At 38.3% G+C, this 26,062-nt stretch overlaps 1 protein-coding gene across 2 annotated transcripts in view; it reads right to left on the minus strand.

Annotated features, from left to right (window-relative positions):
* LEMD3 (LEM domain containing 3) overlaps positions 1-25,780 on the minus strand; it is a 115,048-nt gene extending 89,268 nt beyond the window's left edge. The window contains exon 1 of one of the 2 annotated variants that reach the window (XM_066258344.1): positions 24,159-25,780. In XM_066258344.1, coding sequence (XP_066114441.1) covers positions 24,159-25,692 — 1,534 coding nt within the window. In that variant the 5' untranslated portion in view covers positions 25,693-25,780. The remainder of the gene's footprint in view (positions 1-24,158) is intronic. The other variant, XM_066258343.1, reaches the window with a different exon arrangement.
* Positions 25,781-26,062: the final 282 nt, after the last annotated feature.

Raw genomic sequence — 26,062 nt, forward strand, 5'->3', positions numbered from 1 at the left:
CATAGGGGAGTTGATGCTTCCTGCTCCTCCCCCTTCTCTCTCTCTCTCTCTCTCTCTCTCTCCCCCCTCTCTCTAAAAATCAATAAATAAAATATAAAAAAAATTTTAAAAAAAGGCACGTTTAACATTTTCAATGACTAGAAATAATATATTCTATCAGCATAATTTTGTGTAGCACAAAGACAAGACACAAATAACAAAACTGAAAAGAGAAAACCTGCAGTGCAATAAAAAGGCAAACAGAGCAAAAAAAATTTTTAATAGGAATTCTCATTCCATTCATCAAATGGGGATAAGGTACAAAACTCTGATAAAAGAGAAAAGGACATTATATGTATAGGCAAGGCAGAGATTGGAGTATACTGAAACAAACACAAACTCAATTTGGAGATTAAAAAAAGTCCCATCATTTACTTTATGATCAATGTGTTTAAAAGTTACACCTTGACTTTTAGCTCGAGAAGAAACCAGACAGACAGAAATGAAAACACACTTAAACATAGAGGAATTTAAGTATGTCGTCATTAGGTACAAAATAAAAGCACTACTAGATAAAACAAAATACAAGCATGTCTGATATATCAAATATGCAGTATCAAGAAGAACTCGCAGAATTGCAAAATGATGAGTCAGTTAAAGCTTTATTTAATATCAAAGGAGCGATGGCATGGCTTTGTGAGGAAACAGAAATCAAATACCCAAATCCGACCAAATGTGCAAGAAAACTATTGCTACCGTTTCCATCTTCATTTTTAGCTGAATGTGAATTTAGTGCTGTAAATGATTTACTGGTAAAAAAAAGAAATCGGCTGGATATAACAAAACGTGGAGACTTGAGACTAAAGCTAACCAAATTGGAACCTAATATAAGATCTCTGTGCAGCAAGCATCAAGCACAAGGATCACACTAAATTAAAATAATAAATTAATATAGAAAAATCTGTATTAAAATTATTTGGAATTTAAATTTCTGTTTTTCATTATATGTTTTGAAATTTTAGCCTGACCTGTGGTGGCGCAGTGGATAAAGCGTCGACCTGGAAATGCTGAGGTCACCGGTTCGAAACCCTGGGCTTGCCTGGTCAAGGCACATATGAGAGTTGATGCTTCCAGCTCCTCCCCCCTTCTCTCTCTCTGTCTCTCCTCTCTCTCCCTCTCTCTCCTCTCTAAAAATGAATTAAAAAAAAATAAAAAATTTACTTACTGTGTTTTGTTAACAATTTCATAGTGATTTCTTCCTAGAACCTATCATTTATGTTTATTAAGTGAACAAATCAATTTTTTAATGTTAAAAATTATGTATGTTACATAGGGGGGACATAAAAATTTTAGAAAGCTTAAGGTGGGGCATGGCACAAAAAAGGTTGGGAAACACTGCGATAGAGCATTGCCTTGGCCTGGGACACAAGCATGGGATCACAGACATGACCCTATGGTCACTGGCTTGAGCCTAAAGGTTGCTGGCTTGAGCAAGGGATCATTGGCTCAGCTGGAGCCCATCCCACCCCCCTGACCCCCACATCAAGGCACATATGAGAAAGCAATCAATGAATAACTAAGGTGCCGCACTGAAGAGCTGATTCTTCTCATCTCTCTCCCTTCCTGTCTTTCCACCTGTCCCTCTCTCTGTCTTTCTTAAAATAAAAAGAGTAAAAACCCTTGTTTCCACATAAACAAAATGGCCAGAAAGTATAATACACACTAAAATCATAACACGTTTTCACCTAATATCTATTTCTAACTTCTACAACTTCTACTTGTAGCATGAGTGAATACTAAGAAATAATGTGTGCAATCCCCCACAATCATTCTATTGGCTGTTATGGTCAATAAGTATATGTCCTAGACAAAACGTGAGATGAGTGAAATGACAATGCTCACCTAATCTCAATTTCCCTGTGGCTCTTATACTGTAAATACTTCTAACACTGAGTACAACTGAAAAGTTTAAGATGTACAGTGGTCCTTAATACTTCACATCAGGTATTAAAACAGTCTATTCTTACACTGGAGAATAGAAGGAGAGAACATGGTCTTTATGAGAGGCCATATGACAGTCTCTAAATCTAGGGTACTTAATGCCATTTTTGACCATGCTTAATGTTTGCTTTATGTTCTGACTCCAAAAACCTAATTCATAAAACAACTATATACTAGAGTTCTCAATTTGAACCAGTCATTAACAAAAGTTTCCTGAACTAAATAAATAAAACTGATGCTTTAAAAACAGGAATTTAGGCCCTGGCCGGTTGGCTCAGCGGTAGAGCATCGGCCTGGTGTACAGGGGACCCGGGTTCGATTCCCCGCCAGGGCACATAGGAGAAGCGCCCATTTGCTTCTCCACCCCCCCCCCTCCTTCCTCTCTGTCTCTCTCTTCCCCTCCCGCAGCCAAGGCTCCATTGGAGCAAAGATGGCCCAGGCGCTGGGGATGGCTCCTTGGCCTCTGCCCCAGGCGCTAGAGTGGCTCTGGTCGCGGCACAGCGACGCCCCGGAGGGGCAGAGCATCGCCCACTGGTGGGCAGAGCTTCGCCCCTGGTGGGCGTGCCGGGTGGATTCTGGTCGGGCACATGCGGGAGTCTGTCTGACTGTCTCTCCCCGTTTCCAGCTTCAGAAAAATACAAAAAAAAAAAAAATTCAAAAACAGGAATTTAGTAAACATTCAAGACATCTTAAAATTCCCAAATTATTACTAATTTGAAGATTATTTCCCCACCTACTACCTCTTATTTGTTAAATTCCATTCAACAAGGTGCTAAGGAATACAAGATGAAAACTCACTGCACCTTCCCTGGAGCAGCTAATAGTATAATGATCCTGCCCAATCTGGCAGATCACACACCCTTTTTGAGAAACTGATAAAATCTATGGACCCTCTCTCCCCAGAAAACTGCATACACATTAAAAATTGGGCATAGTCTGACCTGTAGTGGCGCAGTGGATAAAGCATCGACCTGGAAATGCTGAGGTCGCCGGTTCAAAACCCTGGGCTTGCCTGGTCAAGGCACATATGGGAGTTGATGCTTCCAGCTCCTCCCCCTTCTTTCTCTCTGTCTCTCTCTTTCTCTCTCTCTCTCTCCTCTCTAAAAATGAATAAATAAAATAAAAAAATAAATAAAAAATAAAAATTGGGCATAAAGGCGCACGATTTGGGCCTGCTATGCCCCGTGTCAGCCATATGCAGCCGGCATATTTAACAAATTTTCTCCTTCAATAAAACTCTTCAAAATTCAAAAAAAAAAAAAAAGGGCATAAAATTTCAAGACATTCCTATTCACCTCCATTTATGGCTTCTTTAAGATTCATGGGCCACTGGGGTTAATAACTCATAGTCTATAAGACTTTTTAAAAATGGGAAGATGAGGGTAATTCCAAAGGAAATCCAATCTAAATACATTGAGATGATACAGACCATATAGGCAGTATAGTATACAAATAAATATCCCATGTTGGGAGTCAGGTTATCTACATTCAAATCAAATCTTGGCTGGGCCACTTACTGACTTTGGACAAGTTTCTTAACCTCCCTAAGCCTCAGTTTCCTCATCTAAAGGGAATGATAACAACTCCTGGCTCTTAGGATTGTTTTATGAAAGCACGCATGCAAATTTAGCACAGTACTTATAGGCACACTCACAAGTACAGACCTACAGTCCCTTGAATTTTATTGTTTCCTGAAGGCTTTACCTTCCCAGTCCAAGTAAGTACTCTCAGAGTAAAAGAGCCCAACTAAAACATATTTTCTCAAACCCCATTGTCCAAAGTAGCAACTGACTTCTAAAACTGCTTTAACTCTGATGACTTATTTTATGTGCAAAAATATTGACTTTAAGGCTATATGTACAGTACTGTGAAATGATGTTATAAAAATCTTTAAGTCATATTTTATCATAATTTTCTTTCATTATTGTTATATATCATAATTCTTTGTTCATTTTATGCCATTTGTATCATCTCTACACCATTTTGTTTCTTATTTTTACATTTGTCAGGTTTAAGTAAAACACTACCAGTAAAACTGGTTTAATATTTACAAAGACAATTTCCTCTTGGTAGACATCTTAGGAGAAGTTTTGATGAAAAATATCCAAGACACAAAACACAAATTGCTGTACCAAGTCTGGGATAACAGTTGAAATGGTGCACACGGAGATGGTAGTGCTGCCAGAAGCTGGTCCACACTGTCATAAGCCCAGCTGGGCAACGCATGCACTGCCAGACGCAGAACAATTGTGGCTAGCGATTGTGGTCGTAAAGTCAAATGGTCGTTAAGTTGCATAGGTCGTTAAATCGATCAATATTTGTACTTGCATTCATGCTATAGCTAGTAAACTGACTTACCAGAATTCTGATTTACTACTATAAGCAGTCCATTTCTTTTTCCTCCCAAACTGTATACCCTACTGTAGGCTATTCTTGCTAAACACGTATATGTATTTTTATTAAACTCTAGTATTTACACTATGGTTCTTCATCACTAAGCAGTTATTAATGAACCTCCAGCATCTTTTATTCCACATTATAATCCCAACAAAGTTTAACCAAAAAAAAAAATGTTTTAAGCAGGACATTGTTTGCTTGAAAAAATAAATAAAATAATCTAAACCAACCCAACAGAATGTTACCCATATTTTAAAAGATATATACTGTTCACAAAAATTAGGGGATATTTCAAAATGAATATGAAGCAATGAAAAAAAGCAGTATTTGATTTTTTTTTATTAAACAAGAATGTCAGAAAAGCAAATGACAAGTCAAAGAAAGTTGTTCGTTTATGCAAATGAGATGCAAAATCAACTTTTATTTCACTGGTGAAAATGCACTATACAAAAAAGGCTGGAAGTACTGGAATATCTGCATGTTCCCTGATCCCCTAATTTATGTAAGCAGTGTATTTGGATTGATATTCTGCCTAAAACAAAATTCAGGCAAGTACACTAAACTACCATAGTTTCTCTCATTTTCCTACCCCAAATTACAGAACTTTTTAAAAGGCACCTTTTTCCTCCTTGGATAGCAGAGTATTAGTATAATTGATACCTGTTTTACATTAATTTCAACCTAGTACAATTTTTAAAGTTTAAACTACAAATTAAAATTTAAAATTTAAACAACAGTACAAAACTTCCTCTAAGTTATGTTTACTTGCGAAATGATGTCATTTAGGTAAATCAAAAGTATCTCTCCACCCTGAAAGCTAGTGCGGTAAAATGGAAAAACAAACAAAGATCTCTGGAGCAAAGAATATTAGCTCTCTAACATTTATGACTAGTGATCTTGAGGCAAGTCACTTTCTCTCCTTTTCTGGGACTCTAGTAACCTAATGCAAAATGGGATGTTTTGTGACTATGCAGAGCAATATGGGGTGGGTGGGGTGAGGGTTAATGCATCCTAGTTTTTTCTTCTTTCAAATCCTAGCATGAAAATTTTTAAAAATAGCCTTCAGTTTACAAATTAACACAATACATCACTACTCCATTCCTCATCTGTCTCTGACACAGAGGAACTGAAAAGAAATAAAGAGTTCTTAGAAAACCTGAGTTATGAAGAGATGAAAGGGAAGAAGACCCCAAGGCAAGGCTCCTAACAAAAATCTTTTATAATGCCTTTATTTTCAATAACCGCCAAAAATTTCACTAATCAGAGATACAATTTTGGTTAACAAAGCTCGTATGTGAAGTAAAATCAGCTCTGAGATTAAAGGCTTTCACCAGTTGGCAAACGGCTCAATCATTTAAACATAATTAACTGATTCCCTGACATTCACTATAAATGCTTTGAAAACAAATTTTAAAATATAACTAATATGAATATGTTCTTTATAGCATGCTTTAAGCAATGGTTCTTCCTACTTTAAATAAAAGAACCTTTTTATTTATATCCCCATAGTATTACTGATATTATTCACTTACTAAGAGAGTATGACAACATTCTACCATAAATACAGTAAATTTTTTGTGTTCTAATCATAGCAATATTGATATACAGTTGAAAAATAATTGTACCATGAGAAGGGCAAATCATTTGTTAGGTCCTCAGACAATACTTTGTAAGGGGTGTACTTTGCAGAATGTTCTCAGCCCAAAAAACTACTGACATATACTGCAACTAAAAAAGTAGGCAACCCAACTACTACACTGAAGGATGATTTAGAGAGGCTGGGCTAAACTGATTCCACTGGCTCAATCCTCATTAAAAACAATTACATTAGCAAATTTTGTCATAAAATCATATAATTTTTATTATCAGAATTCTATAATTAATTTAATCAAATGGCTTTCTCTAAAATTTAGCTAAAAGTAGTTGAAGGAATAAAAGGACTTGGCATTTGGTAAAGGGAGGGTATATGAAAGTGGAATGCAGTATGTGCAATGGAAGATGAGCTTTCAAGTCATATTTAACCAACATAACTCCCCTCTCTGATCTATAATCTTGGACAAAGTTATTAACCTAATTCTCGATTAACATTTCTCATTTATAAAATGATGTAAAAAATGCTTAAGAAGACTGTTTATACTTGCCACACACCTAATAAATGAACCTACTATTTATAGGGCATTATGCTAAATGAAATAAGTCAGACAGAGAAAGAAAAATAATGACCTCACTGAGAACAGACTGGTGATTGCCTGAGGTGGGGTAGGGAAGTGTTATGGTGATTCCTCAAAAAAATTAAGAATAGAACTACCATATGACCCAGCAATCCCTCTACTGGTATCTACCCCCAAAACTCAAAAATACTGGTATGTAAAGACATGTGCTACTCCATGTTCATCACAGCATTCTTCACAGTGGCCACGATATGAAAACAACCAAAGTTTCCCTCAATAAAAGACTGGATAAAGAAGATGTGATACATATATACAATGAGATACTACCCAGCCATAAGAAATGATGACATATTGCCATTTATGACAACATGGATGGACCTTAGGAACATTATACTGAGTGAAATAAATAAATCAGAGAAATCTAAGAACTGTATGATTTCACACATGGGTGACTCATGGACATAAATAAAAGTGAAGTGGTTACCAAGGGGAGGGGTATATGGGGGAGCAGTGAGAAAAGGGAGTAAAGAGGGACAAATATACAGTGACAGAAAATTATCTGACTTTGGGTGATGGGTATCAAACATAATTAACAGTTTAAATGCTATAGAAACATTTATCTGAAACCTATGTGCTCTTACTGATCAATGTCAACCTGTTAAATTTAATAAAAAGAAAAAAAAGTTTTCATCACAAGAAAATAACTATGTGCAGTGATAGACGTTAATTAAAATTTATTGTGGCAACCATTTCACAATACACACATATCCAATCATTATGCTGCTAAAATTAATGTTTGTCAATAATTATCTCAATTTTTTTAAAAAAATTGAACTACTGAGAGCACTTATGTGTTTAGCAAAGATTATAGAACAGTAGGAAGCTTTGGCCAGAACAAGAAAAAGTATTAAGAGATCAAAACAAATAACAAACAAACATTTATTTTTTCTGAAGCTGGAAACAGGGAGAGACAGACAGACTCCCGCATGCGCCCGACCGGGATCCACCCGGCACGCCCACCATGGGGCGATGCTCTGCCCACCAGGGGGCGATGCTCTGCCCATCCTGGGCGTCGCCATGTTGCGACCAGAGCCACTCTAGCGCCTGGGGCAGAGGCCACAGAGCCATCCCCAGCGCCCGGGCCATGTTTGCTCCAATGGAGCCTTGGCTGCGGGAGGGGAAGAGAGAGACAGAGAGGAAAGCGCGGCGGAGGGGTGGAGAAGCAAATGGGTGCTTCTCCTGTGTGCCCTGGCCGGGAATCAAACCCGGGTCCTCCGCACACTAGGCCGACGCTCTACCGCTGAGCCAACCGGCCAGGGCCACAAACAAACATTTAAAAAGCCACAAATAAACTTGCTTCCTCCTCATCCAACTCTCACAGAACATGATCCTCTGCTCTGGGGCCCCAAAACTTAAACCATACTAAATTAATGAGGCTTCTATAGGCTAGCCTAGAAACCTAAACTTAAAACAGTATAGTTAAACATGTTCTAAATTCAAACAACTATTTTATATGTGATCTGGAAGACAACCCATTCAAAAATTAAGGGCTACCCATTTTTCCTATTGGAAGTGAACAGCCTGTCTTTGTGAACAAACATTCACTAGGAATCCAAATGTAATTAAAAGAAATTATTCAAATTCATTAGATGTTGCTAAGTATAAATCCACCATAAAAAGAAACCTTGTACAAGAACTAAGATAATTTTTATAGTTCAAAGAGCACGATGAATAAAAGTATTGAGAGAGAGAGAGAGAGAGAGGAAGCATCAACTCAGAGTTGTGGTTGCTTCTCATACCTGCCTTGACAGAGGGGTGGGAGAGGTTCCAGAGTCCCAGGTCAACCCCTATATCCACTGTACCACCACCAATCAGTCAGGCATACTTTAGTAATAATAGTATTCACTGTAGCTTACAAACTATCTGAAGCATGTGACAGGCCATCTTTTCTACCAGCTGCATGCACTGTCTGTTCTTCAGATGTTAACACAAGCTTACTCTAAGACTCATCCATATTCCTAAGAAATGTCTTTCTGTCTCAAATTCACTACTATTGTTTAGTCCAGGGGTCAGGAACCTTTTTGGCTGAGAGAGCCATGAACGCCACATATTTTAAAATGTAATTCCGTGAGAGCCATTCAACGACCCATGTACATTATGCATTATCCAATAAAAATTTGGTATTGTCCCAGAGGACAGCTGTGATTGGTTCCAGCCACCCACAACCATGAACATGAGTGGTAGGAAATGAATGGATTGTAACACATGAGAATGTTTTATATTTTTAACGTTATTATTATTTTTATTAAAGATTTGTCTGCGAGCCAGATGCAGCCATCAAGAGAGCCACATCTGGCTCACGAGCCATAGGTTCCCAACCCCTGGTTTAGACTAAAGCAATGTATTTATTCCATCTCTGATTTCCCTATTAGCAAGTCTACCTTGAGTGGACAATGAGAATAAGATCTAGTTTTAAATTGTGCTGCATAACCTATTAAATAAATGTAGCTGAAAAAACAAGAGTATTCTTTTTCAGTGCCTAGAGATAAGACACCAACTGGTAATATAAAAAGATGATTCCTTTTATCTGCTTGGATAGCTTGAGAGAAAGGTATAAAAATACCAATAAGAACTATAAATTTAACCCACTCTTCTATCATTTATTACCATTCTGACAGGACATGTCAGAGTGCTGAGCATGTGTTGCTTAAATGAAACTGCTATAGCTGGGAAATTCTAATTGACAGTATTAAAAATATAGTTATCGCGTCTGCCTGGCGTGCAGGAGTCCTGGGTTCGATTCCCGGCCAGGGCACACAGGAGAAGCGCCCATCTGCTTCTCCACCCCTCCCCCTCTCCTTCCTCTCTGTCTCTCTCTTCCCCTCCCGCAGCCGAGGCTCCACTGGAGCAAAGATGGCCCGGGTGCTGGGGATGGCTCTGTGGCCTCTGCCTCAGGCGCTAGAATGGCTCTGGATGCAACAGAGCAACGTCCCAGAGGGGCAGAACATCACCCCCTGGTGGGCACGCCGGGTGGATCCCGGTCGGGCGCATGCGGGAGTCAGCCTGCCTTCCCGTTTCCAGCTTCGGAAAGAATGGGGAAAAAAAAAAAAAAAAAAAAAAAAATATATATATATATATATATATATATTTATCACTTCAAGTTTCTCCAAGGCATTTCCACAGGCATTATCACCTTTGTTCCCTAGAAAAGTCATTGGCTGGAAATAAGCTGATTTCCCTATCCCCCAATTTGACAGATAAAAAAAAAGCAAAGCCCAGAGGTTATAAAGTGACTTACCTGCCCAAATCAAGTTAGTAGGTGAGAAAAAAAATGCATAAAAATATCTACTGCTGTCTGGTGGTTAAGATTGTGGACTTTGAGATCAGATCATGGGTTCAAGTACTGGCTCTAAAAAGTAGCCATGGGATCATGGACAAGATATTTGTAACATGATTCGCTCTATACAGTGTGTCTGTAAATTACGGTGCACTTTTGACCGGTCACAGGAAAGCAACAAAAGACGATAGAAATGTGAAATCTGCACCAAGTAAAAGGAAAACTCTCAGTTTCTGTAGGACAAAATGGCAGCATGTGCGCATGCGCAGATGATGACGTAACACCATGTATACAGCAGAGCAGCCCACGGCCACGCCCATCAAGATATGGACGGTACAGAGGAAAGTTCAGTGTGTTCTGTGGCTCGCTAAATTAGAATCCATGACCAAAGTGCAAAGTGAATATCGGCATGTTTATAACGAAGCGCCACCACATAGGAATAACATTACTCGGTGGGATAAGCAGTTGAAGGAAACCGGCAGTTTGGTGGAGAAACCCCATTCTGGTAGGCCATCAGTCAGTGACGAGTCTGTAGAGGCTATACGGGATAGCTACCTAAGGAGCCCTAAAAAATCTGTGCATGAGCCCACATCAAACTGCACTGAACAGGTATGAATCTGGGAGAGTTTTCCTTTGATTTGGTGCAGATTTCACATTTCTATCGTCTTTTGTTGCTTTCTGTGACCGGTCAAAAGTGCACCATGACTTTACTGACACACTGTATTTCAATTCTCTAATGAAGATATTAATAGTTTCCCTCATGAAAATTAAGATAAATTGCTTATATATAAAAATTTCTCAACAAATCTTTTATCATTTAAAGCTTTAGAATCTGAAAGAAGGGAATTTAAAGATGACATTTTAAAAAAACAAAACAAGATTTTTTGCCATAAGCATAAGGATATTTCTAGAACATCTTGAACCATAATCATAAACACTTCAGACTAACATCTTAATTTTGGCAAACTCATTCTGCATATCACCTCCTTTTTTTACTTTTTAAATTATTTCTAAAAATCTGCAAGAAATGGAACTGTGTATTTCTTTTGTATAACACACACATTTGGTAAACTTCACTATATAGGTCATACTCAAATTTGCAGAATCTAATCCTTAAAGTTATTTCCCAAGTCAAAATATACAAATAAAAAAAGCACTGTAACCAAATCTCAATTCTGAAGCCTAGCTAGTTCATAAGATTTTTTTTTTCTAAGAAGAAAATGCCACTACAATGTAAGGGGAAAGGAGGCAGTGTGTCGGGGGGAAGAGTATCATTCCTGTCATTCTAGAAAGTATATACTCATCTTCTGGTATTACTTGCACAAGGTAATAGTTGCTCAATAAATAATGTATCAGTGAGTAAATAGATGAATTAATGGAAGAAACTTAATAAATTTTTTCAAATGAACTAAAACAAGGAAACATTTGTGATACCATGGGAGTTATTACTCTTATAAACCTAGGAAGTCATTAATAAGACTGAACATGGTACTAAGCCATAGCCCAGGGAATAGAAGAAACAGATATTCTAAAATTTCCCCCCTCCTAATTAATTTTAGTGGCCTTCTCTATATGTAAGCTTAAAAAATTATACCTAGGTAAATTCCTACCGAGCAAAAGCTTCATTTATAAGTAATAAATTGCTTTCAGGAATTAGCCACAGTATCAAATTCCTTTTGTACATATAGTATATACATATAAAAAGGGTCTCTAAATGCAAAACAAAATTATGTTCTGCTGTGTGTTAAAATGCCCATTGCTACTTAAGGATGTTTTTTCTATTCATGTCACATTCAGGGCAGAATAACTGCTGGTGCATACTTATCACTCAATAAGTTTAGAATAGCTGAACTTAACTCTTGCCTCGTTTTGCACCCAAGCCTTGTTCCTGAGTATTAGCTTGCCATTTGATATCAACATAGCTGTAAAGAAGAATTCAGAAGTCATCTCACAAAAACATTTTAAGCACAAAACTATAGGGACAGAGCAGTAAGTCTGCTAACCAAACAAAAGTAGTGGTATAATTTTACACTCTATACTTCTAAAAAAAAAAAAAAAAAAAAATGAATTGACAGTATAAGTAATACATGATGGCTTCCACACACTAAATTATCCTATTTTCAGACATTATTACCTCTGTTGATATAAATTTTTATAATCTTTTTACAAAGTTAATTTCCTTAGAAATACATTTTCAAAGTGATGATGGCAAACATATAAAACTTAACTATAAAATATTAGATAAATATTAGAAAGTAAACCCTGTTTATATTGTTTTTTGGTGTGTTTTTTTAACCCATCACTTGTGTGATTCAGGTTAAAGTATGCATATTAAAACAACAAAATCCAAAGTGGTTATTCAAATATACTGTTACTGGTTCACTTGAAAATCTGTTAAAAATAGCCTAACTAGATGGTGACACAGTAGATAAAGCATCAAACTGGGATGTGGAGAACCCAGGTTCCAAACCCCGAAGTCGCCAGCTTGAGCGCAGGCTCATCTGGCTTGAGTGGGGGCTTACCAGCTGGAGCACAGGGTTGCTAACTTGAGCATGGGATCATGCACATGACCCCATGGTCGCTGGCTTGAGCCCAAGGTCACACTGGCTTGAGCAAGGGGTCACTCGCTCTGCCGTAGCTTCCCGGGTCAAGGCACACATGAGAAAGCAATCAGTGAACAACTAAGGAGACTAAGGAGCTGCAATAAAGAATTGATGCTTCTCATCTCTCTCCTTTCCTGCCTGTCTGTCCCTATCTGTCCCTCTCTCGCTATCGCTATCACAAAAAAAAAAAGAAATCCTTTAAAAATAAATTGACTATGAAAGTCAAAATCTAAAGTTAAGAGGCAATAATTATAAGAATGCCCATAATTAATAATAGACTGGGTTTCCAAATTAAACAGTAGCAATTTTTAGTGTATAATCAATAAATACAGGATTAGAATAAAGATATAGCATTAACTATATAATTTTCATTAAAAAGTTACTACTACTGTTTACCAAATATTTTGGAGGATATTTCTGATAGTTTATATTATACTTCATTTTTAAATTACTCATAAACCAGGTTAAATATCCCTTTGCACTGAGGTTCCTTTTATTTATATAAAAAATATTTTTCAGATAGGTAAAGCTAATACCAAATAATAAAGCAGCAAGGAGAAGCTAGTTTTAAAACATCACAAATCTACTGAGAAATTATGAAAATATCTAATTTTTTAAAGTATCCCTCCCTGATCCTCGAAACTGTAGACTGATTCATTCCCATTGAAACAAATATATGAATAGGGAAAAAATATATATGTTTATTTAAAAGGGGCAAAAAAGGGAAAATAAATATACTATTCTTATAGGTCTTTACTTCGTGAAAATTAACAATGGAAAACACAACTTTTAAAGTGGTAATACACATCAGAGGACTACTTTCCCCACCAAGTTTGAGACTGTGCAAATCTTTTAAAAATTAGAAATAGTACCATATGTTTATTAAGTTTTACATATTACATATTGTAATTTATATCAGATTGTCCCCCCTCATATATCTAAAACCTAATTGTTGAAGAGTATAAATTTGTACTTCCTTGTCCTAACGTTGCTAGGTTTCACAGATTATTTCTGGTATAACTAGAATTTCAAGTATTAATCTGCTTCAACCATCCATATCTTCCATAACTTTTTATATAGTAATAGTAGAGAACATATATAAAATTCTTACGTACTTACACATCTTACAAGGCAATCTAGCAGAGTGGTTAAACGCCACTATCTGAGTCAAAATACTGCATCTGCACTTACTAGCTACATAACAGTGGGTAAGTTACTTAACTTCTCTGTGTCTGTTTCATATCTACAAAATAAGTATACTTATCTGTCTCATGAAGATGATATAACAATTTTAATTGCTCAGTAAGCGACACATGGTGCTGCATAAGGTTAGCTGCTACTATTATATTATCTCTCATGTTGAGCCATGTACTTTACATACATTATTTCTCACTTAACTATTTTACAGATGAGAACACTGAAGTTCACAGTGGTTCGATAACTTGCTTTTAATTTTTTAAAAAAGGCTAGCAAGTAGAAGGGCCAATAATCAAACCCAGGTCTGCCTCCTTAATAATCTGAACCCTCATAACTATTACTCAAACTAGGCTCCACGGATATTCTCATGAGGAATTCACATGTTTTCATTCTGATGATGTTTATTTTAAATTATTCTAGAGATAAGTTTTAAATGCAAGACAATTTCAGAATAGACTTTAATTTCTTAAATCATCAAACTGGGATATTCATACCCTGGTGTTTCCAGGAATATTTTTAGAGGTCTTTCCTTATAGTCAAATTTGAGAAATTTCAAATGTAACACAGCTTTCATCTTCTAAGAATGAGAGCAACAACTATTTTTCAATATCCTTATGTCTATTTCTCTATAGATACCAAGGGCTGGGCCTTTTGGCCATTCTAATTGCTTGAAAAGGTTAAAATATGCCCTCCTAACTCAGTGGTCCCCAACCTTTTTTGGGCCACGGACCGGTTTAATGTCAGAAAATATTTTCACGGACCGGCCTTTAGGGTGGGACTGATAAATGCACAAAATAAAATTATGCGACCGGCGTAAAAACTGTGGTATTTTTAAATATAATTGTCGAACTTACGAGACAAGCGTCAAGAGTAAGTCTTAGACAGATGTAACAGAGGGAACCTGGTCATTTTTTAAAAATAAAACACCATTCAGACTTACATATAAATAAAACGGAAATAATATAAGTTATTTATTCTTTCTCTGCAGACCAGTACCGGATGGCCCACGGACCAGTACTGGTCCACGGCCCGGGGGTTGGGGACCACTGCCCTAGCTGGTTGGCTAAGTGTGTTGGTCCAGCCTGTGTATGTCCCAGGTTTGATTCCCAGTCAGGACACACAGGAGAAGCAACCATCTGCTTCTCCATCCTTCCCCCTCCTCCATCCTCCCTCTCCCTCTCTCTCTCTCTCCTTTTTTCTTCTTGCACCCCATGGCTCAACTGGTTCAAATGCATCAGCCCCAAGCACTGAGGATGGTTCCATGGAGCCTCCACCTCAACAGCTCGGTTGCGAGCATGGCCCCAGATGGGCAGAACATCAGCCCCAGACGGGGCTTGCCAGATGGATCCTGCTCAGGATACATGTGGGAGTCTTTCTATCTCCCCTCCTCTCACTTGGAAAAGAAGGGGGAAAATGGGTTAAAATACATTTTACAAATACTATGGTTCCCTTCTGTAATGCAAAGGTATCTATCTATTCCTTTAGTAAACAGTTCTACTACTCACATTGAGCACCAGACTCTCTTTAATCCAATTATGTAACGCCGATAGCCTGTAGAATAATATTTCTACTTGAATAATTCAAAAAACAAACCCCAATAAACCCATTTTCTCTGTACTACCTTTCACCAAGTAAGATCCCTTTTCCACATCTCTAATTCTTGTCAATGGTATCACTATTCTATCAATCATCCAGGCTCATGACCACAAAATAATCTTTGACTCCTCTCCCTTATTCTCTGTATCCAGTCACCAAGTATTGTGACTCTTACTTCAAATAGATTCTCTCAATCACAGACCCTACTCTATTCCACAGCCATCAACCTCCTTCAGGTTTGCTTAATTCCATGTCTGCCTCTGCGGTGTTTCCCAACGTGGGGTCCACGCCCCACAAGGGGGCAATTCGATAGTTAAGGGGGGCAATTTGAAAATGGACTCAACGCGACTTTAACTCTTTCGCCCCAGGCCATTTAAATGCAATGCTAGATATCGGTGCCAAATTTAACAAAAAATGCAATTCTTAAATAATTACGGTAAATAATTATTAAGTATAATTTCATTTGACTAGACCAAAATATCAACTGGGTGATTGGCGTCGTCAAGTAAACTTCATCCTGGGTTCACCGCGGAGCATGCCGTCTGCCGCGGGGAACCACGGACGTTTTAAAAACTCGCTAAACAACGCAGTTATTCTCACCTAATTGGCCCATCGCAACTTCTGTAGTGTTTCACATCATTCAGTTGGTATTAATTTGAAATAAGTGTCAGTCAAAACTGTTGTAAAAGCTCGCTGATTTAATAAATATACATATATATATTGTATAGATATAATTGGTAAGTATTTGATTTTATTTTTATCAATATTAAACTCTTTATTAAGTACTTCTTGCATCGGGGCTAGAAAGCACTAACATTTTATAAATATTATTGGGGCTATAATAGTGCATGCACGACAATTTTAATTTTAGAAGCATAACTTTCCAGAAAATTTTGTTAAGTGGAAAAAATATAGATACCTTTTGATTTGCGGTGGTAGTGTAGTAAATGTGTTATATACATTTAAATAAATATGAATTTTTAGTATACGTTTACTCTATGTCACATTGAATATATTAACACATATTTTAATATTAGTTTTTAATTGATCTTATTTTTATTATAGCCCATAGTAAAATGAGTGGTGCAAGCAAGAAAAAAACTCGTCTATATTCGGAGGAATATTTAAAATTTGGGTTCATACCCGCTGTTCACGATGAGCGGATTCCTTTTTGTCTTTTATGCCAGCAATACTTGACCAACGAATCAATGAAACGAGGTCGTCTTGAGGCGCATTTGAAGGCGAAACGTAGTGCTCATATTAATTCAGATTTGAGTTACTTTAAAACTTTAAAGAAAATTTTTGAAAAAAGAACATTAAAGTCTCTATTTACTGTTCATACTTCAACTAATAATCGTGTTCTTGAGGCTAGTTATCAAATTTCTTTATTCATCGCTAAAACTGGAGAAAATCACACTATAGGAGAGAATTTAATAAAACCGTCAATATCAGCATTTCTTAAAACGGTTCTTGAAAAAGATGATCAAGATATAAAAGCTATGCCACTCAGTGACAATACTGTTAGCAGAAGAATAGACGAAATGAGTGAGGATATTGAAAAACAACTTATTGAAAAGCTGAAAACATGAAAATTCTCCTTACAAATGGATGAATCAACTTTGAGAGACAGTGAGGCAGTATTGATAACTTACATAAGATATATTGATAAAGGACATTTTGCTGAAGAAATGTTGCTCTGTAAAAGATTAGAAAGCACCACTACCTCCAAAGATATATATAATAAGCTAAAAAACTACTTAGATGTCAACGATATACCAATGAAAAATAGAACACCTTGTGCTGCAGATGGTGCTCCCAATATGATGGGCAAGAAAAATGGCTGCTTAAAATTGATGAAAGATGCAAATCCAGAAATGATTCTTATGCATTGTGTTATTCACAGGGAAAACTTGGTAGCTAAAAACATCTCGCCTGTTCTGAATGAAGTATTACATACAGTAATAAAGTGTGTTAATGCTATTAAAACTAGTGCCAAATGTGAGCATCTTTTCAAACTATTTTGTGAAGAACAAAATGAAGACCATGTGAGACTTTTACTTCATACTGAAGTAAGATGGCTATCTAAAGGAAACTGTTTGAAAAGATTTATGGAACTATTTGATACTCTTAGTGATTTTTTAAGCGACAAACCTGAAATGAAGTATCTGTTAACAATAGCATTTGTGAGTTATTTAGCCGATATCTTTGAAAAACTAAATATATTAAATAAGCAACTTCAAGGAACAAATAAAACTCTTGTCGATGCAAAAGCAAAGATATTTGGTTTCATTACCAATATTGAGTTATGTCAGAAACATATTAACAAAAACTTTAAACAATTTCATTGGCTCCAAAAATGTGAAGTAACTGATACCGCTTTACTTGTTATTGTCAATCATTTGAATATTCTATCGGCTGATTTAAAAGAAAGATTTTCTGATTTAAAACAAATTGATTTCCCAACATGGATGATGCAGCCAATGTTAGTGGATTTGTCTGATATATCAAATGTGCAGTATCAAGAAGAACTTGCAGAATTGCAAAATGATGAGTCAGTTAAAGCTTTATTTAATATCAAAGGAGCGATGGCATGGCTTTGTGAGGAAACAGAAATCAAATACCCAAATTCAACCAAATGTGCAAGAAAACTATTGCTACCATTTCCATCTTCATTTTTAGCTGAATGTGGATTTTTTGCTGTAAATGATTTACTGGTAAAAAGAGAAATCGGCTGGATATAACACAACATGGAGACTTGAGACTAAAGCTAACCAAATTGGAACCTAATATAAGATCTCTGTGCAGCAAGCATCAAGCGCAAGGATCACACTAAATTAAAATAATTAATATAGAAAAATCTGTATTAAAATTATTTGGAATTTAAATTTCTGTTTTTCATTGTATGTTTTGAAATTTTACTTACTGTGTTTTGTTAACAATTTCATAGTGATTTCTTCCTAGAACCTATCATTTATGTTTATTAAGTGAACAAATCAATTTTTTAATGTTAAAAATTATGTATGTTACATAGGGGGGGACATAAAAATTTTAGAAAGGTTAAGGTGGGGCATGGCACAAAAAAGGTTGGGAAACACTGCTCTAGTGCATTATCACCCCACCTTCTCTCCCATCCTGTCACCCCATTATCTACACCATCACCTGTATATCCTTCTTAAAAAAAAATCAATTTGATTGTGCTAGTCCTCTATTTTAAAAACTCCATGGATTCTCACTGCTCAACCTACAGAAAAAAGTCCAAGTTTGGAATCAGGCTTTTGATTTTTTGAGACTGATCTAACTCACAGTGAATTCTCCCCACTTACAGAAGTACATGTACAGCACGTAATCACACATCTTGTATGTTTCTTAACCATCTCCTGTGACTATTACTAGGAATGAGATTTCTTTTGTATCCTTCCCACTACTTAGAGTAGTTAACCAATTACTGAGTTAAATGATGAGTTCATCAGTGCATGTATATTGGGTACCTGATAGGTGATAATTTGCTCAACAAATAGTTACTAAGTAATAAATTTGTGCCAATGATACATGTGACTTTCATCTATTAAGTGATTTCCATATGCCAGGCAACAACACTAAAACTTTACATACATTATTTCATGTAATACTTAAAGCCACCTTAAGGCTGATATTATCACATTCATTTTTAATATGAGGCAACTGAGTATCTAGTAAAGTCACAGGGCAGGTATAAAAGAGAAAAATGAAATTCAAACTCAGAAATTACTGAAAAGCCTGTGCCCTTTATTCAATTCCTCCTACACAGAAATATCAACTCAAGGGCATACACAATTATAATAAACTATAATAAATGCTATGAGATTATATTTAAGCAGAGAAAGATGAGCCAAACTCTAGAGTAAAGAGAAAAGGGAGAGAAAATATCAATAGGCAACACTTTTTAAAGAATAAATAGTTGTTGCCTGACCTGTGGTGGCGCAATGGATAAAGCGTCGACCTGGAAATGTTGAGGTTGCGGGTTCGAAACCCTGGGCTTGCCTGGTCAAGGCACATATGAGAGTTGATGCTTCCTGCTCCTCCCCCTTCTCTCTCTCTGTCTCTCTCTCCTCTCTCTCTCTCTCTCTCTCCCTCTCTCTCTCCTTTCTAAAATGAATAAATAAAATAAAAATTAAAAAAAATTAAAAAAAAAAGAATAAATAGTTGTTAACAGAGAGGAAGAAACAATCTTCCCAAAGATGGGAATAATGTGCAAAAGCATAAAGGCACAAAATTTCATGATGGATTCAGTGAATATCAAGCAGTGTTTCAAAAAGTGTGATAAGGGGGACTGCCAGAAAATGAAGCAGGCATAGTCAGATCATAAACTGTTTAGGCAAGGAATTTAGATTTTATCCAGTAAGGAAAAGTCATTGAGTAATTTTATGCAAGGGAGTGAATTAATTACTGCAGTTATGTTTTAGAAATACTGCTCTGGCACAGAAAAAATGGACTGGAAGAGCTACAGCCTAGAAGCAGAAACACCTGTTAGAAGGTTACTGAAACAAGAGACTAACCTAGACAGTAAGAAAATAGATTGAGTTAAAAGATATAAAGGAGGTAGAACTACCAGGTTCAGTAACCAATTAGATTGAGGTTTGAGGCTTGGTGGGAAGATAAAAGAAAATATCCAGGCACTGAAGGTTTCTAGTTTGAACTCTGAGTGAATGGAGGTGCCATTAATTAAAACAGGAAACAAAGGGGGAGAAACAAGGTGAAAGTAAGGAAAGCTGAGGAGTACCGATGGTTTTAGTACTGCTGGTACATTCAAAAGTCATTGTCTAATAAACAAACAGGTAAATTCAGAACTCAGGAGAGAAAATCTAATGTGAAAATGTAAAACTGGGAGTTATAAGTCAAATGAGTGGATGAAACCGCCTAGGGAAACTGAACAAAATAATAGAGCCAAAAATAGTATTCCAGAGACCACCATATTTAAAACACAGGTGACAAGAGTAAATGAAAACAAGGCAGGCAAGAGTGACGAGACAGAAGTTTGGAGTTTTGTGACGAAGGGTGTTCTCAATGTATTGAAGGTATCAAAGAGATGAAGTTAAGAACTTCAACCCTTTCTTGGATTAGGCAATTGAGTAATTAGTGACTCAAAGCAGAGAGAAATGGATGGTAAATAAAGCTAAACTAGACAGGGGTTGAGTGAATGGCAGCGGAGGAAAGAGAGTAATCCTGGCTGAGAAGCCAGGAACAGCTAGAGGCAAACAGAGGGTTGAAGAACAACATTTTCAGGATGGCAGATTTTAGAATTTTTATAGGATGAGAGAGGGGTTAGTTAAGAGTAAGATTTTTAAATTCTTTACTTACACTTAGTATGTGGAAAGTTACCCATGATACAACGTTAAGTGAAAAATCAAGCTGCAGAATATGTATACTATAACATCACTTAAAATAAAATTCAGACTCCTCTTCTAAGGCCTTCAAGGCCTTTAGGCCCCTTATGACCTGGCCCCTGCCTACTTCTGATTTCATCATATGCCATGCTCCAGCCACACTGGCTATTTTACTCTGACACTTCAACATGCCAAGCTTGTTTTTGCCTCAGGGTCTTTCGTGGGCACTCTGTTGTTGAATGAAAATGTGCACACATGTATATATAAATGTATGTATTACATGAAAAGCATTTTGAAAAAATTCTGAAGGGATCATTATTTGAACTTGTAGCGGGGTGATTATGAGACTAGACTAGGAGGAAAGGTATACAATATCATTCATTTTTTGCTTCATAAATCTCCATCCATATTTTCTAGAAAATTATGTCTTTTGTATATTTAAATAATGATTATATGAACCTAGGGTAGTCCATCTATTCTGCCTATTTTCTTTTGATGGGTTGTCATGATCTGACTGTAGACTGACTGACCCTTGAGTTGTTTTGGTAGGGCAGTTCAAAGTTAGAATCTTAAACCTTAGAACTGAAAACAGCTTAGAGATCATCTAATACAACCCCATAGTTTTACAGATGAGAAAGCAGAAATGCAGAGTAATTAATAAAACTAGGCATTGATGAAAATTTTCCAAAGAGCAATGATTAAGAGCTACTTAAAAGGCTCATCTATTACATGTTATACATAATTTAAGTAACTAATAAAAGCCTACAAAAGCTTACTCTCACATATAACCTAAAATCTTCTGGTGAATAATTACCCAAAGTAAAACTATCCCCTTAAGCACACTATTTGACCAATGAGCCCTATAGTTAAGCATCAGTTAACAATTATAATATGACAAAGGATCAGAATACATAAATATAGGGAGTATAAATTAGTCACTGTTAGGTATACAAGACTAACAGAACTCACAGGCATGGCTTTCCACCAGAGTATACAATAAGTCCAGTATATAATACATTTAAGGATTCATTATACTTAGATTCAAATTTCTGTATCAATGTCTACAGTGTGAATTTAATAAAAATTAAATGCTGAAAAGGTAAGAGATACATCAATGTCACAGAAATGATTTAACTATTTCTCTTTGCTTATATACTGTCGATTAGCAGAAATACAAGTTTTATCTACACCTCTAAATAATATCACTCTTTGTTTAACAAACTATCTCGTTTGATTCTCAGAGCCGCCTAGACAGCAGAAATTATTATTCCCATTTACTACATAAGAATGAAGCTCAAAGGTTAAGGAACTTGAATAAGGTCATTTTGAACCAGATCTTCTACCTCTTAAGACACTCTTCTTTCCATTCCTCAGGCTATCTCATGTTTACTATGTATTAAAAAGCAAAACACCTTATAATTTCCTTCCTTCCACATTGGTGGAGGTGAAGAGGGTACCAAAACCCTAGCAGTCCTATCCCTTTCTATTCCATTAGAAATTTAGGTCTCTAGGAAAATATCAGCCATTTTTTCTTAACAGTGAGGAGAAAGATGAGACAGTAATCTTAACTGAGAACTGGGCTCATCAGCAATTCTGTCTGAAATCCTACCAAATAGTCAATTGTTTTCTTAATCTTAATAAAATAAAAAATACCCTCTTATTTAAAAAGCTCTCTTCACACAATACCCAAAATAGTGTTAAGAATATGGGCTTGTAGTTGAAAAAATATAAAACAAAATGCTAGTCCTATTACTCACTAGCTGTTCAACTGTGAGCACATTTCTTAACTTCCTTGAGTCTCACTATCCTCATCTATAAAATGAGGATAAACACCACCTGCTTCTGTATGTTGTTGGGACGAATCAATGAGTTAGTATGTATAAAGCATTTAGCTTTTAGAAAAGATCCAGGTCATACAGTTGTTAGAGAAACAAACAGATGCAAATCTGATGATAGGTAATGTCATTTAACTTCTGTGAACTTTACTAGTTTAACTCCTGGAATGACCTTAATTTTTTCTCTCCCCAGTATCTAGGGCAGGACAGAATATATTACACTTGTTCCCACAGTACCAATTACAGTGAGAGCTGTATTTCAATTCTCTTTTAATCCCTCTATTTAAGCAATATAGTAATAGTTACAATCTATTATTTGACTACCTTAGAATTGGCTGTATCCAAATCCAAGTTTACACTATTTTCACTCCTATTCTTTATCTAAATCTAACTGCATCATTCACTATTTTGAAATAAATATAATACTAAGCCAATGTTAGAAATGCAAATAATGATACAGTGAATTCATGTTGGGTGGAAGGATAGGAAATTTCAAGGGAAGAAAAGAGAGCTAACATTGAGAAACCCTGAATTCAGCGATCTACCATGCACTAAATTTACTTTTTTTTTCTTTTTTAATCTTCATGGGCATTTTTCTAATCAATATTAGCATCATTTTACAGATTAGAAAAGGGAAGCTCAAATTCTTGCTCACTCCCCTGGGCTCAAAGTGCTCCTTCCAACCACCCCTAACCTACAGGAAGGCTCTTTCTTGCTCAACTCAAGGCCTTTCCTCTTATAATCTCAGCCCAGAATGCTCTCCGGTCTCCCTGCAATGCTGTCTCCTCCTACTTCAGGTTTCACCTCAAATGGTACCTACTCTTACCAACTCTAAAGTAGCATACACCAGTAACTCCATCCTTATTTCATACATAAACACAAAATGATCTATATTCATCTTCTTCTTGTGTTGAAGGACAGGAATACTTTGACTTTTTACTGCAGTATCCTGAATGCTCAGCATAGATGATGATGCTAGCTTAATGAATGAATGCACACACACCTCTCCCTATAGTCATTTTAACAAGTAAAGGGTAGGGCCTGGAAACCAATCCAGATAAATCTGACTGCAAACTCTTACAAGTTTGCAAACACTACTTTTTTCCCTGGTGAGAAGAGGAAATACTTTGGGGTAGGAAATCAATTTAGAGGTGTGTCTTCCTTTCTATATTCATTTACTTTTTAAAAATCACAGAACTACCTACACGTATACTTATTACTACAAAATATTTAACCGGAATTTCAAGTGATCTTACATTGCCTTTAAGAATCACAACTTAATTTTAAAAACATTGCATTTATGATGCCTTTAACAATCAAAATACTTCAAAACTGTTGTGTAAATGGCATTTGTCCATACAGTTATTTAAGGCTAAAGGAAATTTAAATAAATACAATCTACTAACAGTCTTGTAATATTTTGTTTCCTTTTTATATGTTCTGGATTTCCCAATGTATCATACAGAAGACTTTTAAATCGGCCATGGAACTATCATTCTGACAATAATACTGTTCTTTCTTAAAACGAGATGATACAAATGCAGTCAATCTGTACCCTTCACTATTAAATCATGTTACTGCAGACAGAAGCCGCCCCATGTAAAAAATGTCCAGTGCGGTCAGAGCAGATTACTAACAACATTCCCTTTGTTACCTTATCCAGGGGGTTGCATACTTACTGTTGAGTCCTCCATCCTCGGACACGCCTGTGCCTCTCATTCCTAGGTAAGTCAGCCCCAATAGTAAGAAAAATAAGCAGGCAGCAGTTAAGAGAAACATCGACAAGTAGTGGGCACTGAAACCCCCGTTTGGGGACACCTCCTCCCGTTTAAATTGCTGGAGAAGTTCTTCCTCGGGTTCGGAAAGCTTCGGTTTGCTGTACGTGTTTTTCAAATAGGTATGATTGGAGCCTGTATGGTTGGAATGATTGATCCTGAGTGACCCGGAGGCGGCCACAGCCGCACTAGGAGGGAGGCTGTTGGGAAACATCCTGGGGCAGTCCACGCCGAAGGCCCCGCCGCCGATGTGATTATTAGTTTTAAGAAGGGACCCTGTGGACGAATCCAAGGCAGCGTCCATGTCAGTCTGCGGCGGGGGCGAGAGAGGAGCCAGTTTCTTCGCAGTAACACGGTATCTAGGAACGGGGCAGGAGGCCAGCGGATCACAACCTTCTCCCAGCTCCGCCGCCGCCGCGGCCTCTGCGAGGTTTCGACTCCAGTCTGGACTCCCCGCGGCTGCCGCCCCGTCATTCATCGCGATGCCGCCCCCTCCCTGCACTGAGGGATCCGGCCGGCCGGCCGCCGGTTTCGCAGCCGGCGGAGGGGGAGGCTTCCCGTGGCTCCGTCGGGGCCGGGGCCGGGAGAGCGAGTCGTCCTTTAACACCTGCCTGCCGGAGGCCGCGTCGGCGTCCTCCTCTTCCTCTGAGTCCGAATAGTTCTCCCGGCAGCTGAAGAAGAGAAGCCGGCTGCCATTTACGGTCCGGCTTGACCACAGCGGCCCCTCGGCCTCCGGTTCCCTGTCCTTGCGGTCTTCTCCGCTCTCTTCCTCGTCCTCCGCGGCCCCGTCTCTCCCCGACGGGGCATGCAGCTCCGGGACCGCCAGCCTCCTGGCCCCCCACCACGAGTGGGGCTTCCTGCGCTCGGCCGCGGTGCTGTTGGTTGCCTCGCCGGCGGCCAGGGGCGCCGGCGGCGGTTTGAGCCCGCGGTACTGGAGAGAAGCCCGGTCTTTCCTGCCGCCGCCGGCCTGGCCCCGCGGACTGGCCTCTACATCCGACTCGTCCGAGCTGAAGCCCAGCAGCACTTTGCTGCCGGCCGTGGGAACGGTCGAGGCGCCCGCGGGCCCTCCTAAGGGGCTCTCCGGGCCGGAGACCGAGATTCGGCCCAGACCCTCAGGAGTCCGACCCTCAGGAGTCCGAAAGTGAGCGAGATCTTCCGGCACCGGCCTAACCCCCATCCCAACGGCCGCTGGAGCCGGTCCCGCGGCGACAACCGTAGCGGCTGCCGTGTTATTGTTATTACTGTTCCGCGTCTTGTGGCCGCGGCCCCCAGACCGGTGCTGCTGCTGCTCTTCCTCCCGAAGCTTCTTCAGCTTCTTGAGGTAGACGGGGCGGGTGCTCTCCGTTACTGGACCGGGAGACAGGCCGTAACGGCGGAGCTGAAAGAAAAGCTCTTCATCCGAGAGCTGCTGAGGAACAGAAGCCGCCGCCGCCGCCATTTTCTCTCTAGGGTGTTTTAGAAGCTCCGCGCTACCGGAAGTGACGCGCCGCCCTAGACCCTGAACTAGACCGGGCTGCGTCGCCCTCCTAGCGCCGCGGAAGCCTTAGCCAATGGGAGGCGCGGGAGGAGCTCACCTGAGCGGGAAAGGGCCACCTGAGCGCCGTGGGGATTCCGCGACAGCGAGGTTTTCTACGCTCTCACCTTGGGTTCTCGCACTCTCTTCGCATCTCCTTCTTCATCGTTTCAGCTGTTCGCTGTCCTGCCTTTCCAAGTGTGTTTCCTGGTAGCCGCCTTCTGCTAAACCACACCTTGACCTCCTCCCAGGATCCTGCCACTGCACAGGATCTGAAATAAAATCTCCTTTGAAT

Source organism: Saccopteryx bilineata, chromosome 2 (genome assembly GCF_036850765.1).
Source record: "Saccopteryx bilineata isolate mSacBil1 chromosome 2, mSacBil1_pri_phased_curated, whole genome shotgun sequence".
Lineage (NCBI taxonomy): Eukaryota > Metazoa > Chordata > Mammalia > Chiroptera > Emballonuridae > Saccopteryx > Saccopteryx bilineata.